This window comes from Oryx dammah, unplaced genomic scaffold (assembly GCF_014754425.2).
Source record: "Oryx dammah isolate SB20612 unplaced genomic scaffold, SCBI_Odam_1.1 HiC_scaffold_3, whole genome shotgun sequence".
Lineage (NCBI taxonomy): Eukaryota > Metazoa > Chordata > Mammalia > Artiodactyla > Bovidae > Oryx > Oryx dammah.
The window spans coordinates 35,646,844-35,666,219 of record NW_024070187.1 but is presented as its reverse complement, the minus strand read 5'-3'; the positions used below and the strand labels follow the sequence as shown (position 1 = coordinate 35,666,219).

At 42.0% G+C, this 19,376-nt stretch overlaps 1 protein-coding gene across 3 annotated transcripts in view; it reads left to right on the top strand.

Annotated features, from left to right (window-relative positions):
- HERC3 (HECT and RLD domain containing E3 ubiquitin protein ligase 3) overlaps positions 1 to 19,376 on the top strand; it is a 140,279-nt gene that overhangs the window by 7,750 nt on the left and 113,153 nt on the right. For all 3 annotated transcript variants that reach the window (XM_040237874.1, XM_040237875.1, XM_040237876.1), the window contains exon 3: positions 7,665 to 7,930. In XM_040237874.1, coding sequence (XP_040093808.1) covers positions 7,705 to 7,930 — 226 coding nt within the window. In that variant the 5' untranslated portion in view covers positions 7,665 to 7,704. The remainder of the gene's footprint in view (positions 1 to 7,664; positions 7,931 to 19,376) is intronic.

Sequence of the window (19,376 nt, the reverse complement as noted above, 5' to 3'; positions counted from 1 at the left end):
AGAGACTGATGGATACAGGATGCCAAATTAATAGTGAAAAGTAGAAACTTCAGGAAGGCTGGGGTGCTTTGGTCAGCTACTCATGGTATTCTTTTCCCATACTAGGATCTGCTTTGGAAATCAGTTATTTGAGCTTGCTTATTAATCATGGGATCTGTGTAGGGCAAGTGGCTGGGTAAAATATTGATTAGTGTTATGGAGTCTCATTGACCCATCTCTACTGCTGCTCCTGCTGCTGCTAAGTCGCTTCAGTCGTGTCCGACCCTGTGTGACCCCAGAGATGGCAGCATGGAGAAGGAAATGGCAACCCACTCCAGTGTTCTTTCCTGGAGAATCCCAGGGATGGCAGAGCCCATCTCCACTACTGGGCAGTAATTACTTAGCAGATCAGTCAGCTTGATTGAGTATGGTACCCTTTTTCCCTGGACAGTGCCGGAGATACTGGGGAGTTCTGACTGTCTGGCTGTCCTTTTTCTAGGCTCTAGCATGCTAGTCAAGAGCATATTCTCGGACTTAAATTCTAGTTCTGCCACTACCTTGTTTTGTGATTTAGGCAAGTCACTTCAGTATTTTCTGTCTCACTTTATCTTTATTCTTTTTTGGTCTTCACTTTCTTCATCTACAAATTTGAGTTGATAATGGTAGTACCTACCTCATAGAAGATTAAATGACTGAATACCTGTGAATCATGTAGAAAAGTGCTGGACTCTGCATAAGCTCAGATGAAGTGTTATTTGCTATTATTATTAAAGTATATTTTTTCTACTATCAGTCAGGAGTTTTTTGTTTTTTGTTTTTTCTCAAGTGACAGAGATCCAATTTAAACAAACTTAAGCAAACAAAGAAGGGTCTCATTAAACTGTATAGAGTTGATTCTTGTAGTAGTTAACTTCTATGAAGTTGCTGCAAAGACCAAATTAGTGAAGACTGAGCCGTTTTGCTCCCAGGGAGACACAGGGTTAGTTAGTTTCCTGCTGAGAGCCTCTATGTCAGAGATCAATACATAACTTTGTATTATGTGAATCTAAGTGTGTTTCTGGGGAGAATTCCCTAGCAATCCAGTGGTTAGGACTATGTGGTTTCACTGCCCAGGTTTAATCCCTGGGTGGGGAACTAAGATCCCACAGTCTCTTGGTATGGCCAGTGGTGGGGGTGGGGGGATTTCTGTTTAGATATCTTATTCGATGAATATTTCTTACAAATGATTAACTCTATACAGTACTTCTTTATAATAAAACACTAGTCAGGAAGAGTTTTTGTTTCTTTTTTTAAAAACGTGTTCCTGAACGCTGGGTAAATTTCTTTGGGTTTCAGCCTTGCAGCGCTGCTGTCTAATACACTCTATGATCAGGCATCATCTCATGAATCTACAGATTAAGTTGCTTTTCTATCACTTCTGTGGCTTCATTATGCACTATAGATGTTACTTTAGCACTTTCCTAAATGGTCACATGTACACATCAGTGAATTTCCTCTTTCTTTTTTTTTTTAATTAGCCCTGAACTCACAGGCAGCAGCACTGGAACTCATGCATGAACAGAGCTCATCTATCACATATATTTTCTTTGGCCTTCTCTGAGTGTTTTGCCCAGGGTCATGCTCACCTCTGTGCAGGAGGACATAGGGTTGTTATCAAATAAAGAGAGACAGTTCAGTTCAGTTCAGTTGCTCAGTTGTGCCTGACTCTTTGCGACCCCGTGGAATGCAGCACGTCAGGCTACCCTGTCCATCACCAATTCCTGGAACTTACTCAATCTCATGTTCATTGAGTCAGTGATGCCATCCAGTCATCTCATTCTTTGTCTTCCCCTTCTCCTCCGGCCTTCAATATTTCCCAGCATCAGGGTCTTTACCAATGAATCAGTTCTTTGCATCAGGTGGCCAAAATATTGGAGTTTCAGCTTCAGCATCAGTCTTTCCAATGAATATTCAGGACTGATTTCCTTTGGGATGGACTGGTTTGATTTCCTTCAGTCCAAGGAACTCTCAAGCGTCTTCTCCAACACCATAGTTCAAAAGCATAAATTCTTTGGCGCTCAGTTTTCTCTGTAGTCCAACTCTCACTTCCATACATGGCTACTGGAAACACCATAGCTTTGACTAGACGGACATTTGTTGGCAAAGTAATGTCTCTGCTTTTTAATATGCTGTCTAGGTTAGTCATAGCTTTTCTTCCAAGGAACAAGCATCTTTTAATTTCATGGCTGCAGTCACCATCTGCAGTGATTTTGGAGCCCCAAAAATAAAGTCTCTCAATGTTTCCCTTGTTTCCCCATCTATTTGCCATGAAGTGATGGGACCAGATGCCATGATCTTCATTTTTAAATGCTGAATTTTAAGCCACCTTTTTCACTCTCCCCTTTCACTTTCATCAAGAGCCTCTTTAGTTCCTCTTCACTTTCTGCCATAAGGGTGATGTCATCTGCATATCTGAGGTTATTGATATTTCTCCCGGCAATCTTGATTCCAGCTTGTGCTTCATCCAGCCTGGGGTTTTGCACGATGTACTCTGCATATAAGTTAAATAAGCAGGGTGACAATATACAGCCATGATGTACTCCTTTTCCTATCTGGAACCAGTCTGTTGTTCCATGTCCAGTTCTAACTGTTGCTTCTTGACCTGCATACAGAATTCTTAGGAGGCAGGTCAGGTGGTCTGGTATTCCCCTCTCTTTTAAGAATTTTCCAAAGTTTGTGGTGATCCACATAGTCAAAGGCTTTCGCATACTCAATAAAGGAGAAGTAGATGTTTTTCTGGAACTCTCTTGCTTTTTTGATGATCCGACAGATGTTGGCAATTTGATCTCTGATTCCTCTGCCTTTTCTAAGTACAGCTTGAACATCTGAAGTTCATGTTTCACATACTGTGGAAGCCTGGCTTGGAGAATTTTGAGGATTACTTTGCTAGCGTGTGAGATGAGTGCAATTGTGTAGTAGTTTGAGCATTCTTTGGCATTGCCTTTCTTTGGGATTGGAATGAAACTGACCTTTTCCAGTCCTGTGGCCACTGCTGAGTTTTTCAGATTTGCTGGTGTATTGAGTGCAGCACTTTCACAGCATCATCTTTTAAGATTTGAAATAGCTCAACTGGAATTTCATCACCTCCACTAGCTTTTTTGTAGTGATGCTTCCTAAGGCCCTCTTGACTTCCATTCCAAGATGTCTGACTCTAGGTGAGTGATCACACCATCATGGTTATCTGGATCATGAAGATCTTTTTTGTATATTTCTTCTGTGTATTGTTGCCACCTCTTCTTAATCTCTTCTGCTTCTGTTAGGTCCATACCATTTCTGTCCTTTATTGTGCCTATTCTTGCATGAAATCTCTTGGTATCTCTAATTTTCATGAAGAGATCTCTAGTCTTTCCCATTGTATTGTTTTCCTCTATTTCTTTGCACTGATCACTAAGGAAAGGCTTTCTTATCTCTCCTTGCTATTCTTTGGAACTCTGCATTCAAATGGGTATATGTTTCCTTTTCTCCGTTGCTTTTCGCTTCTCTTCTTGTCACAGCTATTTGTAAGGCCTCCTCAGACAGCTGTTTTGCTTTTTTGCATTTCTTTTTCTTGGGGATGGTCTTGATTCCTGTTTCCTGTACAATGTCATGAACACCTGTCCATAGAGCTTCAGGCACTCTATCAGATATAATCCCTTGAATCAATTTATCACCTCCACTCTATAATTGTAAGGGATTTTATTTAGGTTATGCCTGAATGGTCTAGTGGTTTTCCCTACTTTGTTCAATTTAAGTCTGAATTTGGCAATAAGGAGTTCATGATCTGAGCCACAGTCAGCTCCCAGTCTTGTTTTTGCTAACTGTATGTAGCTTCTCCATCTTTGCCTGCAAAGAATGTAGTCAGTCTGAATTCGGTATTGACCATCTGGTGATGTCCATGTGTAGAGTCTTCTCTTGTGTTGTTGGAAGAGGGTGTTTGCTATGACCAGTGCGTTCTCTTGGCAAAACTCTATTAGCCTTTGCCCTGCTTCATTCTGTACTTCAAGGCCAAATCTGCCTGTTATTCCAGGTATCTCTTGACTTCCTACTTTTGCATTCCAGTCCCTTATAGTGAAAAGGACATCATTTTTGGGTGTTAGTCCTAGAAAGTCTTGTAGGTCTTCATAGAACCGTTCAAGTTCAGCTTCTTCAGCATTACTGGTCGGAGCATAGACTTGAATTACCATGATATTGAATGGTTTGCCTTGGAAATGAATAGAGATCATTCTGTCATTTTTGAGATTGCATCCAAGTACTGAATTTTGGACTCTTTTGTTGACTATGATAGCTACTCCATTTCTTTTAAGGGATTCTTGCCCACAGTAGTAGATATAATGGTCATCTGAGGTAAATTCACCCATTCCAGTCCATCTTAGTTCACTGATTCCTAAAATGTCGATGTTCACTCTTGCCATCTCCTGTTTGATCACTTCCAATTTACCTTGATTTATGGACCTAACATTCCAGGTTCCTATGCAATATTGTTCTTTACAGCATTGGATTTTACTTCCAGCACCAGTCACATACACAACTGGGTGTTGTTTTTGCTTTTATTCTGTCTCTTCATTCTTTCTGGAGTTAATGATCTCCAGTAGCATGTTGGGCACCTACCGACCTGGGGAGTTCATCTTTGAATATCCTCTCTTTTTGCCTTTTCATACTGTTCATGGGGTTCTCAAAGAGAGATAGAGATTAGACAAAAGGGCAGTCGATAATACCTTTGAGGAATTTATTTTGCACAAAGCTTCCTTCTTCAGAAAGGTTGTACCATCTTGGGTTGCAGCTTTCTCTTAATTTGCTTTTCAGTCATGGCCTCTATCCCCTTTTTATTTGATGAAAAATGTTCCTTTATATTTTATTGATGAGTAGTGTATGTTGATGGATATGTGGGTTGTTGCTGTTTTAGTTTCATATGACTAAAGCTGCTGTGAGCATTGTTTATAGATCTTTGCATATATAGACATACAGTCATGCATATATAGACATATAGTCATGCATATATAGACATACAGTCATATATAGACATACAGTCATGCTTCCGTATTTCTAGACATATTGTACTTGGCTGGTTAAGGGGATGGGTTAATGCTGCTGCTGCCTAATCTCATCTTGTATCTCAATGCGGAGTACTTTCACTCTCAGAGGGCAATTTTATTTTCAAGTTTCTAAGACACCTTGTGTTGTGTACTGACTGCATCACTCCATATGTTTTGTGTGTGTTCTTGCTTCTTTAGGTGACATATGAATCTGCTTGGGTGGCAGCGTAACCCAGTGGGTAGGAGTGTGCACATTAGCATCAGGCCTAGACTCATAGCCTGGTTCTGTTCCTTCCAGCTCTGTGATCTTGGGAATGCTTCTTAATCTCTCTGAGCCTTGCTTTATCTGAAAATGAAGCTAAAAATAGTGCTTAGGGCAGGGTTGTTAAGATGAAAAGAGATAATGATATGAAAGGCTTATTAGCACAGTGACTGTGGTATGGGCAGCAGCATGATTGTTTAAATAATTATTGGTAGGAGAGAGAAGATAAACTCATGAAACATTAAAAATGAAGAAAGAAATTAGTATAAATACAGCAGCTGAGCAGACTGGGAAAATTAAATTAATGACTAGATTATATGATCTTGCTTCTCGTTCAAAATGTCTATCCTACCTCCGCTCAACCCCCATTCCCTTCCTAGTTTGCATTTTATCTCTCCTCCCATCTTTCCCAACACTGCATTTAACTCAGAATAATATTGAAGATTTTATTTTAGTTTTAGTCTCTACACAGAAATAAAAAACAGAAGCAGAGCTTCCTGATTAAGACAGTAAATTAAGATGCAGTTTTATATTTTATTTTGGGCCTTTTTATGCCTTTCCGGAAAGCCTGAAGAGTTCAAACAGTCATATAGTATTATATAGATAGTCAGATAACATTCTATCGTTTGGAAATCCCACACTTCATTTCATCAATTGATGGGAATTTTTGTTATTTTCACCTTTTGATACTGAGCAGTGCTGCTGTGAGCATTCATGTACCAATTTTTTGTGGAAATATGTTTATAATTCTCTTGTATATATATGTTGGAGTGAAATTATTGGATCTAAGTGGTGTTGGAGAAGACTCTTGAGAGTCCCTTGGACTGCAAAGAGATCCGACCAGTCCATTCTAAAGATCAGTCCTGGGTGTTCTTTGGAAGGAATGATGCTAAAGCTGAAACTCCCAATACTTTGGCCACCTCATGCAAAGAGTTGACTCATTGGAAAAGACTCTGATGTTGGGAAGGATTGGGGGCAGGAGGAGAAGGGGACGACCGAGGATGAGATGGCTGGATGGCATCACCAACTCGATGGGTGTGAATTTGAATGAACTCCGGGAGTTGGTGATGGACAGGGAGGCCTGGTGTGCTGCAATTCATGGGGTTGCAAAGAGTCGGACATGACTGAGCGACTGAACTGAACTGAAGGTAACTGTGTTTAGCCTTTTGAGGAACTTTGAGACTGTTTTCCATTTAACATTCCTACCAGCAATGTGGGAGGGTTCTAATTTATCCACATCTTCACCAGCATTTGTTATTATCTGTTCTTTTCTGATGATAGCCCTCCTGTTGCTGTTTGTTTAGAATTTAGTCATGTCTGACTCTTTTACGACTCCTTGGACTGTAGCCCACCAGGCTCCTCTGTCCGTGGGATTTCCCAGGCAAGAATACTGGAGTGGGTTGCCATTTCCTCCTCCAGGGGATCTTCTCTACCTAAGAATTGAACCCGAGTCTCCTGCATTGCAGGTGGATTCTTTACCACTGAATCACCAGGGAAGCCCTATAGCCCTCCTAGTGGGTACAAACTGGTAGAGAGAGAGAGATGAGCTTTCATTTTTGCTTGTATACAAGGGAAACATGAATTTTTAAATGGTAGCAAAACTTTGGGGTTAGTCAGCTATAATCAGCCAAAGGTTGAATACCTGCTAAATCAGAGAGATATGTGTTGTGCTGTGGTCTGTGCCTGAGGCAGTTAAAATTTGGCTGAGGAGTTCAGTTGTAAAAGATAGAGAAAGAGTTCATCAAGGCAGTATAGTAAATGTGTCAGAGGGATGCAGGCTGACTGTGGCTGGAATGGTCCCCAGAGGCTCTCAGGTAGAAAGTGAAGCTTGATCCACATCCGGAAGGATATGTGAGAGGGAATGGCAGAGAAGATAACATTGTTTTTTCTCATTGCTCATGTTTGAGTGGTGAATTATTACAAGCTAACAATTGGCTACATAAAGGAATTAGTTCAAACTTAATTAAAGAAAAAAAGACCCTCTCCCACCCTCCGCCAGAAAACTCTAAGGAAAGGTACAACAAGAAAGGGCAAGGTGAAGTCATGAGGGTAATTTCAAAATAGGTATTGCCATGGTGCTTTGCAAAGATTGTTTCAGCAAGTCACCTGAACTCATTTCTTCATCAGTGATCCGAAAACCACATTCTGTGTTCACTGTTCCTTGACAGAAATCAAAATTTATTTAGAAATTTTAAAAACTCTTACCAAAACACAAAATAGCATTATTGCTATAACTACTGAAGCAATATTAATATGTTTTGTTTTGAGATCCAAGTTATATGAAGACTATTAAGGGGAAAACTTTTTAAAATTGATGACGTTTATTCCTTAAAGTGACTTTTTTCTGACCCTCCATCCGTTTTTTTTTAAAGCTTTCTTCTAGGCTACATGACTTCCTGAACAACGAGAACAATGTTATGTTGGGGATATTGGTCTCTGGGCCAACCTGGGATCAGCCCTAACCTGCAGGGCATTGTGGCTGAGCCACAAGTGTGTGGATTTATATCTGACAGAAGCGTCAAGGAAGTGGCCTGTGGAGGAAACCACTCTGTGTTCCTGCTGGAGGATGGCGAAGTTTACACGTGTGGTGTGAACACCAAGGGGCAGCTGGGCCACGAGAGGGAAGGAAACAAGCCAGGTAAGTGGCCCTGGTCGGCCTCGATGGCTGGGGAGTCAGGCTGAGGACCTGAGGAGCTGGTTGAAGATTTTCTTACCGAGTGTTGACCTTTTAGGGAGGCTCTGCTTCTGGTGAGAAATGGTGAGGGAGGGTCTTAAATTGTGACTTGGTAGTATTTTTCACAATAGCATGTGCCGTTTTTTTTATTTGCTGTCTTTTTTTATTCAATCCAAATCAAGATTCCAAAGCTTCATGAAAGAAGAGCCTTGCTGTTTTTAGTCTAGATGCTTTTTCTCTTTTGTGTTCTTTTAGGAAAGTCAGTTTGGCATCAGGATGAGCTTTTTTTTTTCCTTCCCTGTGACTGCTTCCCTCTTTTTGCATATTTATTTCCTCCTATGGCAAAGTGGCTATGTTCTATAATTCCCCTGTTCAAGTGTTAGTATTAATTTACATTTGTTAATTTTTTTGTTGACCCTTGGTTAAAGGGCTGTAAGGCTGGTCTTAAGGATAATTATGAAGTGTGTGAAGCATGGTTTCTGGGCTCTTTCCTCATTCTTTGCCTCCAGGTTCCCTCATTAGAACCTCCCTGAGAACCACCCTCCAAACCCTAGGCCTGCCCACCTGGAGCAACACCCAGCGTTCTGCAGGGGTTCCTAACCAGGGGGCCCTGGACTCGGGGGAGTTCAGGGAAGGGGTTTGTAGCATGGACCGTGCGTATGTACACCTTTATGTGTACAGCCAACCTGATAACTACATATTTTCAAATGGAAGTAAATCCTGTTGTTCACTGAAATAATTCAGTTAACAGTGCTACCAGTTCATTATTTGAGTTAGTGAATCCTAATCGTTATGTGTTCAACCAGTTAATATAATACAAAATCATAATATATAGCTATTATGGTGGTGGCAAGGTTTTTGACTTTTAAAAACACTTTTCATATTGGAAAAAACCAGAGGTCTTCTTCCCCCCTCTTCCTGTAATAACTTTTGTGTTTTACATGAAGCTTCTCTGCTTACCCTGTTCCCAGGTGAGAGCCACTATCTAACAGCTCACACCTGCAGAGGGGTTGATGGGCGGTCCCAACCCAAAGGCGTGCTCCTTCGTGGGGGAATGTCTGCATTAAAGACCCACTTTATCTCTGGGTTGGGAAGATTCCCTGGAGGAGGAGAATATTAAGACCACTCCAGTATTCTTGCCTGGAAAATTCTATGGGCAGAGAAGCCTGGTGGGCTACAGTCCATGGGGCCGCAAAGAGTTGGGCATGGCTGAGCACACATACACATTAAAAGATACGTAAGGCCGCCTTTGTACCAGTAAACCTGCACGGACTTGTGCTCACCCTGGCCAGCCTGTGAAGGGCGTTTTGGGACCAGGAGGAGATCTTTCCAGTAACTCCTGAAGAGACACCATGGTGAGTGTGAACCTTGGAGTCAGACACACCTCATGGAGGAGGCATTACCTTTCTTTGACTCTGTTTCTGAACCCAGGCTCTTTTCCTTTACAAGGAGACTTCTACTGTTCTGTGGCTCTTGATGAAGTAGATTCTAATTATAAAGAAGTCTACCCAAAGCCACTTTAGCCTGTGAAGGTTGCTGTCTCCTCCGTCTCCTCCTAACCCCCGCTCTTGTCTGTTTTCTCTGTGACTGCCTTCTGTCAGGCCACCGGCACTCAGGGGTGCCTCACTGCACACCTTGGTCCTAGGACCTGGAGCTGGAGGATTGGACCTGCGGTGGCAGCTGAAAAAGGAAATGAAACCCTTGCAGGCCAGCAATAGCAAAGATCTGCAGATGGCACCCTGGTGAATACACCTGAGTGCCATCTGCCATTCTTCTAGCCAACCCTCCGGCCAGAGCCCCCCGGGGCTGGCACTGGGCGGCTGGTGGGGCTCTGGCAGCTGGTGGGCGACCTGGGAGCAGTCAGCCTGCGTCTTCCTACACTTGGCTTGGCCTGCACCCACTCCCTGGAGGCTAGGCTAAGTGATGGCAAGAGACTTGAGCTAGAGGTGTGCCAAGAAAGCTTGTGGATTAAATCATGGAATCCAGCCTGTGCTTGTAATCCAGATTTGGAATAAGCCAGGTTCTAGTGTAAATTACAATGGACTCCAGAAATTTCTGTTGCTGGTTAAGCTCGCCTGTTAATTATAAACTCCAAGGCAGCTGCAGAATAGTGCCTCTTTGAATGGAAAGATTCTGTGGGTGGGCACCTCCCTTTCTTTAATTTTTTCTTCGGTAGATGTGCTCTAAATCTGGGTGCCGTTGGGTTTATTTTTAAGGGGTGGGAAGTAGAGCTTGAGCTTGTTTTCTATATATGTTTATTGAGAACCATGACCTGGGGTGCTGCTAGGCATGGAAGGGACGTCAGTGACAGAGGGGCCCTGTTTCGGGAAGCCTGGGCTGGCCAGGCCCACGGGAATGCTGTCCCCGAGTCACCCCTGCGATCTTTGGGAGGGAGCCTGAGAGAAGGCCACCTCCCCAGAGAGTCTGCTTCTGGGCGCAGCGGGCAGGTCTGTGATTTCAGGTCAGCATCAGTGCCCAGTTCAAAGGGTTTAGCAGTAGGAAGGGTTAGAAAGAGCGAGGGGCAGGAAAGGTGGGAGAAGGTCGTGCTGTTGGGGATGCACAGGGACAGAACCCTTCCATGTGAACGTGTGCCATGAGTCTGTCCTGCCAGTTGTGAGATACCAGTTTCTACACTGTGTCTATAGCTGGCAAAGTTGCAGGGTACCTGAATTCACTTTTTGCGGGGAGGAGGAATTCTGTCCTTGTCAGCAGAGCAGTGGCATAAAGCCCTCCATGGCAATTTGAAAGTTCCCCGCAACCCTTGAGAACATCTGATTGTTTCCTGTTGCTTTTGCTGTTTCTGAGGCTGCTATGCTTTCTTTGTACTCGGATTTCTTTCCTCCTTGATGCTGCCCTTGTGTGACCTGTCAATTATGTCTCTGTGCCTGGCGCAGGGAGGGTGTTTCCAGGCCACCTCAGATACTGGAACTCCAGGTTATGCAGGCCCAGATGTCTTCCCAGTGTGTCAGACGGCCTGGGGTTCTAGCTCAGATGTGTCCATGAGTCATTCATCTGTTTTTCGGCCAAAGGTAGAGGTCTGCATTTCCCAGAAGCGTTTTTTATCAGCAAGATCTCAAAGCCCCATCTAAACTCAATGTCCAACTTTTAAAAATAAGTGTTAGGCTTATTACTGTGGTGCGTACTCGTCTCCCATAGGACTTTTTTCTCCTTTATTCTCTCCCTCACGTTGTGGTTTCAGCCTGTCTCCTCCTCAAAATCAAGGAGTTTCAGTGCTTAGGACAGCATAGGATGATTACTAATTTCCTCATGTTTTGTCCATGAAGTCATCACAACTTAAGAGCTATGTTACGGGAAGATACGTGTGCCTCCTTGTTTTTTTAAATAAAGCAAGCAAACAAAACATGAGTTTTCTTCTAAATGATTTTTTAAGTGATTAATCCGTAACTGAACATTAGTAGAAACTAGTTGCCTACAGAAAAATGTTCAAAAATTTTGCCTCAGTTTACTGTGCTTCTCTTATTCCCACCCATCCATGTTGTAAGGGACAGTTCTTTTCCCGCACATACTCTGATATCCCATACTGGGATTTTTAGTATAAGCAAATCCTTGTGTTATCAGGGATGTCTGAATTTATGTAAACCTCCTCTAACCTTTCTTCCTGTCTTGAGTAGGCAAAAACTATGGTAGATGTAATTATTTATTTTAACCTATGTTAAATTAAAAAAATTCTGCCTAGATATCCCAGGCAACCATTCCATAGCAAACCCAAAGGGTAACTAATTATAAACAGACTAACATTTCTGTGCAGCGGTATTTGATTCATACTTGTGACTGGTTCCTTTTACCTCCTCCTTAGTTTCTCTCCTTTTTGTAGGTAATTTAATCCAGTTCACATTTTGTATTCAATCAGTATTTCCATAATGCCTATCACCATATGTAACAGCTCTCCCGCTGTTTGATAAATGAGGTTTATAAAGCAGAGCATCTCAAAAGCCTCAATTCCCAGAGCTGTAGTTGCTGCTAACCCCTGAGAAGTAGCACTTTGAACCAGCTTATCAGGTTGCTCGAGGGCATCTGAAGGACGCAATAACTCTGTCATGTTAATCAGCTTTTGCCGAAAAGCAAACTAACTGACCTGAAAGGAAATAGAAGAAATCCTGTCGTGACTTTGTAATACTGAAACACGTGTTTCAGTGGGCATAACTCTGATATAGAAAGCAGAAGGTGCTGTAGCAAATATTCAGATCTCAACTCTGCCCTTGTTAGGAGCCCATCTCTTTCTCATTAGGAATTGCAGGTGGTTGGGGCTGGGAGCGGGGCTGCACAGCCCTCTCTGATGGGGAGGGGAAGGGTAAGTTATCAACCCCGTAGGATGTGTTGATTGTTGACTGCTTTCATAGCTGAGAGGGCAGCTTTCTGGTCCAGAGGCCTAGGGATCAGGAGCAAATGTCAATTAATACTTTTTATTTCCTGGTGTGGTTACTGAAAAGTCACTTTTTTTCTGTCTAAAGTACTCTGCCTACTTTCTTGAAAGACATTTTGAATGTTTTAGAAAATACATACTTACTAATGAGTATATTCTTCAATGTGAGATAATGTTTCTGTTCTAAGTATTTGCAGTTTACTTTTAAGTAATTAAAACAGTGGTTTGCATCATGACATAAGTCTCAGTTCATGTCAATTTTAAAAGTAATTAAGTATACATACTACAAGCGCTCTTCATCTCAACATGCTGAGTATTTTTAAGCTGATAATTCTCATGATAGTCCTGTAAAGTAGGTTGGTAGTAGTTATCACCGGTGTATGTAAAGAAGAGGAAAGAGAGTTGAGTGTGAATCATGGTCAGGTACCAACAATTTGGTTTTAATAATCCTAGAATTTTGTTCATGGACATCTTTTTAACCTCAGGCTGTTTGGGAAGGCCCAGTAGAATTTTATTTCCAAGGTGTCTTTCTTGTTTATATTTAATTTCCACTTAGTCCTTGTAAAAAGAAACAAAAAGATAAGTTGGCCACCAAGAAGCATGTATCTTTAATTTACAGGTTGAATACCACATCTGATCAAGGTGTTTTGATTAAAGGTGTGGAGAAGCAGTTCCTTTTCATCTTTAAAATCATTAGATGACTTGATTGTTACCTGACAAAAAAGCTTTTGTGCTTTTTTGGGTATCGTAATCTGGGGGAAAAGAACACATGATAATTGGAAGATACATTTTTTGCCTTGAAATTTACCTCTTGTTCTTTGTTCCTTTATTTCCTTGAATTACTTACTTCTCATGAAGTCATGGAGTTAGCAGGTATTTACGGAGTGGTTAGACTACTAGGTCCCACGTTTGTTCTAGACACTGCCAGGACACAGCATGCTCAGTGCACAGCTGCCTTTTGGCAGTTTATAGGCCAGGTGGAATAAGGTGTGTTCCTGTGAACGTTTCCCAATGCAGTTCACCTTGTGCCAAGCGAGTGATCGAGGTCCCAAGTGTGTCAAACTTAGAATTGTGGTGGAAAGTTAAGTCACCAACAGTGCTGAATTCTGATTCCTAAGAATTTTCTTCCACAAACACACATATAAAGTTCAAGTTTACTGCAGATTTGTGAGCTTGCAGGAGGAGTGAGCTTTACAAGTCCAGAGACAGGCCACCTTTGGTAACGGCGTCAGTGCTCCAGGGATGTTTCATGATTTTAGGAAGTCCACCCTTGAATGTTTATGTTGTAATAATGACTTCCCTTGTCTGGCAATCTTGATGAACTCTTGTCTGGCTTGGTGATCTGTGATCTGGACTGATCAAGGATAGGTAAATGGTTCTAAATTTATCAGTCTGGATAGGGTATATCTCATCAGCTGATATTTCAGTGATTTAGGAGCTACTGAAATCTTTGAGTAAATGCCCTTTGATGGCATGTAATGTTGAAATCTGTGGCAATTCTGCAATGGATATGGTCTCATATCCTTACAAATTTAAAATAATTTTTCTGTAATTATTCAGATATGTTTTTCAGTTTCTTTTATACATAATTATTAACTAACTCAGAGCAATTGAAGTTGTTATGTGAGTCATTTTAGAGTGTTAGCTAACTGTGCAGACAATATAATGAATAAGAGCATGGACTCTGGAGCGACTTATGGGTTGGAATCAACTCGTTGGCTGTGTGACTCTGAGAAAGTCACTTAACCTCTTTGTGTCTCAGTTTTCTTAGTTGTAAAGTGTGGACAAGGTTAATAACATCTACGTATTAGGACCATTGTAAAGATTTAGTAAGCTGTATGTCAGTCAGATGTTTGGAAAAATGTCTGGCTGAAAGTAAGCATTGAATTTGTCCTAGCTCTTATTACTGCTAGGTGACTCAGTGGTAAAGAATTTGCCTGCCAGTGCAGGAGACAAGAAAGACGTGGTTTTGATCCCTGGGCCAGGAATATCCCTTGGAGAAGAAAATGGCAACCCACTCCAGTATTCTTACCTGGGAAATCCCATGGCCTGTAGCCCACCAGGCTCCTCTGTCCATGGGACTGCTAAAGTTGGACGTGACTTAGTGACTAAACAACAACAACAGTATTATTGCTGGTAGTAGTAATTTATCTTAACATTTTCTATTAGAAAACTTGTTTGATCCTGCTATTCCAGCATATAAACAACTGCATAAATTAATTATATATATCTTCAGTTCAGTTCAGTTGCTCAGTTGTGTCCTATTCTTTATGACCCATGGAGTGTAGCACACCAGGCTTCCCTGTCCATCACCAGCTCCCTGAGCTTGCTCAAATTCATGTCCATTGAGTCGGTGATGCCATCCAATCATCTTGTTCTCTGTCATCCCCTTCTCCTCCTGTCTCCAGTCTTTCCCAGCATCGGGGTCTTTTCTGATGGGTCTGTTCTTTCCATCAAGTGGCCAAAGTATTGGAGTTTCAGCTTCAGCATCAGTCCTTCCAATGAATATTCAGGACTGATTTTCTTTAGGATGGACTGGTTGGATCTCCTTGCAGTCCAGGGGACTCTCAAGAGTCTTCTCCAACACCACAGTTCAAAGGCATCAATTCTTTGGCACTTAGCTTTCTTTATAGTCCCAACTCTCACTTCTGTACATGGATACTGGAAAAACCATAGCTTTGACTAGATGGACCTTTGTTGACAAAGTAATATCTCTGCTTTTTAATATGCTGTCTAGGTTGGTCATAGCTTTTCTTCCAAGGAGTAAGCGTCTTTTAATTTCATGGCTGCAGTCATCAACTGCGGTGATTTTGGAGCCCAAGAAAATAAAGTCTGACACTCTTTCCATTGTTTCCTCATCTATTTGCCATGAAGTGATGGGACCGGATACCGTGATCTGTGTCTTTTGAATGTTGAGTTTTAAGCCAACTTTTTCACTCTTCCTCTTTCAGTTTCATCAGGAGGCTCTTTGGTTCCTCTTCACTTACTGCTATAAGGGTGCTATCATCTGCATATCTGAGGTTATTGATATTTCTCCCAGCAGTCTTGATTCCAGCTTGTGCTTCATCCAGCCTGGCATTTCACATGATGTACTCTGCATATAAGTTAAATAAGCAGGGTGACAACATACAGCCTTGATGTACTCCTTTCCCAATTTGGAACCAGTCCATTGTTCCATGTCCAGTTCTAACTGTTGCTTCCTGACCTGCATACAGATTTCTCAGGAGGCAGGTCAGGTGGTCTGGTATTCCCATCTCTTGAAGAATGTTCGACAGTTTTTGTGATCTACACAGTCAAAGGCTTTAGTGTGGTCAGTGGAGTAGTAGTAGATGTTTTTCTGGAATTCCCTTGCTTTTACAATGATCCAGTGAATGTTGGCAGTTTGATCTCTGGTTCCTTTGCCTTTTCTAAATTTAGCTTAAACATCTGTAAGTTCTTGCTTCATATATTGTTGAAGCCTAACTTGGAGAATTTTGAGCATTACTTTGCTAGCATGTGAGATGAGTGCAGTTGTGCTGTAGTTTGAACATTCTTTGGCATGTATACATATAAAACTGTTAATCGTTTTTATAGGTTCTCTTAACTCTGTAGGATCTAATAAATGCTACATATATCCAGGGGAGGGAGGTGATGTAGGTTAGGGATGTTAAGAGAGACTTATTTTGAGTTTTAAAGAACAGTCTGTTTTATTTTTCATTTTTTTGGGGGGGTGTCATTTACCTTACTGGTCCCAAGAAAAGTACCTTAGAAACATTCAGGAACTCTGTAAAAGCTGCTTTTCCACATGTGGAGATATATTCATGTTATCTTATCTGTACACCGTGGTTTACATTGCCTCCAGCATTCTGGTTCAAAATTGCAAAGATGAGGGAGACAAATGAGGCCACAGTGGATGCTGTGGCATACCAGGGGTACTTAGTGATGCTCTTGGAGGACTTGAAGGGCTTTGCCAACAAGTGGACAGGTGATATGATCTTACACAGTTTCAGAAAATACACTGCAATCCACTGATACTGAGCCCAGTTGAATTTTGTGGGCTGTCACTTTAGGCTTCTGGTTGGCTTTGATGCAGGTGAATCTTTGGACAGGTAAGTGGTTTTCTTTCTGCATTCTGCTGTTGCCTAAGAAGCAATCACCCTGGAGTCTGAATTTATCTGATCCTTGTTTTACTTATTTTTTTAATGAGCCTCTGTCACTCAGGATGGTTTTATCTGCAAGTAGGCTGCAGTTCGTGGGGTCGCTAAGAATCGGACACGACTGAGCGACTTCACTTTGACTTTTCACTTTCATGCATTGGAGAAGGAAATGGCAACCCACTCCAGTGTTCTTGCCTGGAGAATCCCAGGGAGGGGGGAGCCTGGTGGGCTGCTGTCTATGGGGTCGCACAGAGTTGGACACGACTGAAGCGTCTTAGCAGCAGCAGCAGAATACTAAACTAAATGTGGCTAAACAATGAGTTAACTTTCTGATCTCAAACCCAAGAAGTCTATAGAGAGGTACAGGGTTGGTTAGAGCAAGGGCACACTGACACCATCAAGCCACCCAAGCATCAAGGTGCTTCCCACCTTGCTATTCTGCCATCTTCATTAACTGTGTTAATCATACCTGGGCTTGTCCCCTCATGGTCACAAGCTGACTGCCACAGCTCTAGGCATCACATCCCCACACAGCTGTGTTCAGAGACAGACAGGGAGGGGAGTTGCTTGTGTCCCCTTTCACAATGACGAAAATCTTTCTCAGGACCCCCCAGCATGCATCTTCTTTAATCTCATGGGCCAGGCCTGATAAGTGAAGTAAGAATCATTTGATTGGTGTAGGGCTCATCTGCTGGGCCTGGGGAGGGGCCCAGTAGCCGTGAGGGTTCTGGTGCAAGGAAGGAGGGGGACAGTGGCTGACAAGTAAGCAATACCTAGTGTCTGACTTCATATTGCGTGCAGACTTGTTTCTTTGGACCATTAAGTCTGTGTTTTGCTCCATGTTATGATCTATAGTTCCTTTTATGAATTCAACCCCTTCACATCTGCTTTTAGAACAAAAATGGCTACTATCATATGAGGCAGGGCTTTCTCTGTAGTATTTATTAAACGATATATGATGCAAAATTGTGTATTTCTGAAGAATTAGTATTTTATTCACCTATGTATGTTAGTGCTAAGCATCATGTGGTAGGCACATACTGTAGGTAATTTACTAAATATATGCAGTGCTTCATGGGTTTTATTATTTAGTTACTTTACCATGCTCTGTGTGAGCTCTGAGAGATTGCTAGGGTTAGGTCAACAAAGATTAGAGTGATTTCTGTTTAAAGAAATTCGCTGAATTTCAAGGATGAAGGATGGAAGAGTTGACTTGAATGTTTTACCCACCCGTCTATTTTTCATTCTTCCCTGAAAGTAACGGAAGTGCTTTGGTGAAGCCTTTAGTGTATGCAGTGCAGAGGCGTCCGTGATGAACAGCGTCTCGTCATTCTGCTCCACGTTTTCCCGTTGGTCACTGAGGGTATCGCTCAGACTGGCTAGGTGCCTGTCTTCTTTCTTCTTGACTGTTCTGAATCATTATGAAGCATTTCAAATGGAGGGGAATTCATCTTTAGGTTTTCTACAGGTTTTGTAAATAGCTGGGTTTTTTTTTTTCCCATGCTGCATGTCTTGTAGGATCTTAGTTCCCTGAACAAGGATTGAAGTTGGGGCTTCAGTAGTGAAAGCACAGGCTCCTAACCACTGCACTGCCAGGGAATTCCCCATCGCTGCTTTTTATATATCTAAATGGACAGAATGTGATAAGGAGTAGGAAGGGATGGACTAGAGCAATGAGCGATATTTCTCTTTCCCTCTGCCTTCTTTTCCTTTCTTCCCCTCCCCCTCTGTCTCTCTTTTCCTCTCTCTCCCTCTGTCTTTCTCTTTCACACATGCACACACACAATTACAAACATAGGTTGAATGGAGGGGAGAGTGCCAGTTCATTTCACCCAGCGTTGGGCAGGACCCCTGACCTACAGAGTTTTCTCTTCTTTATTTCATGAGCCCAAGAAAAACCAAACTCTTATTTCATCTCACTGCTGTCTCTTTGTTAAAGCATGTAATGAATACCATTTAACTGATCTGATTTAGACATTTTGTGTCAGAAAAACCTCTGTTTCAAGTTTGTCCACAATTAAAAGGAGCAGTTAGCTTTGGCAATGTTGAGAAGACACATGTGGCAGCCAAACAGTGCTGTCTGGAGCTTTCTTAGAACTCCTCCATACGTGCCTAGCTGAGGAGGGCTTCAGGCTTTAGTGCCTGTGGATGAAACCGACCAGTGAAAACATTTTGACAGGGGAGACCGGAAGGAGTCAAAGACTTCAAGATAGAGGGAATCTCTTTTTCTGTTTTTAGTTTAATTGCCTGTCTCCTGTCCCTTCCTTTGCTTGGATCATCACAGTGAGGCCAGAGCCAACAAGACAAGAAGAAGCCGTGCTTGTTCACTTTTGCTGTTGTTCTCCTTCCCTTACTGCATTCTTGACTCGGAATTTTATGCCACTGCTCTGTGTAATTTGCATATTTATATAAAGTACTGGGGCGCTTTGACTTCCCTTATGCTTTTATGCAGAATTTTTTTCTGGTCGAGATTGCATGACTACGCAGGCAAGTCAGGCCTATGATCAAGCACTTACCCCGTGGGAACGAATGGACGGTCTCCTTAATAAATGCTGTTGATCAAATTGGCAGTTCACCTCCAAACACACCTAGACGCCTTAGCTCACTCTGTAATCAAAAGTAACTTCCAGATGTATGAGAGACATAAAGTAGAAGTACAAAAATAAGAGGGGAATGTGTTTAGAACCTTGGGACTTCTACAGTGATACAGGTGGCTTAGAAGCCATAAAGTGAATGATTTGTATGCACATAAAATTTTTTCTGTAAGGCATTTGTAAACAAAATGGCAAGGGATAGACTGGGAGAAACAATTACCACAGACTACCAGATAAAGATTTCATATTTCTGATATATCAGGGCATCTACAAATTGAAAAGATAAACCACCCTGT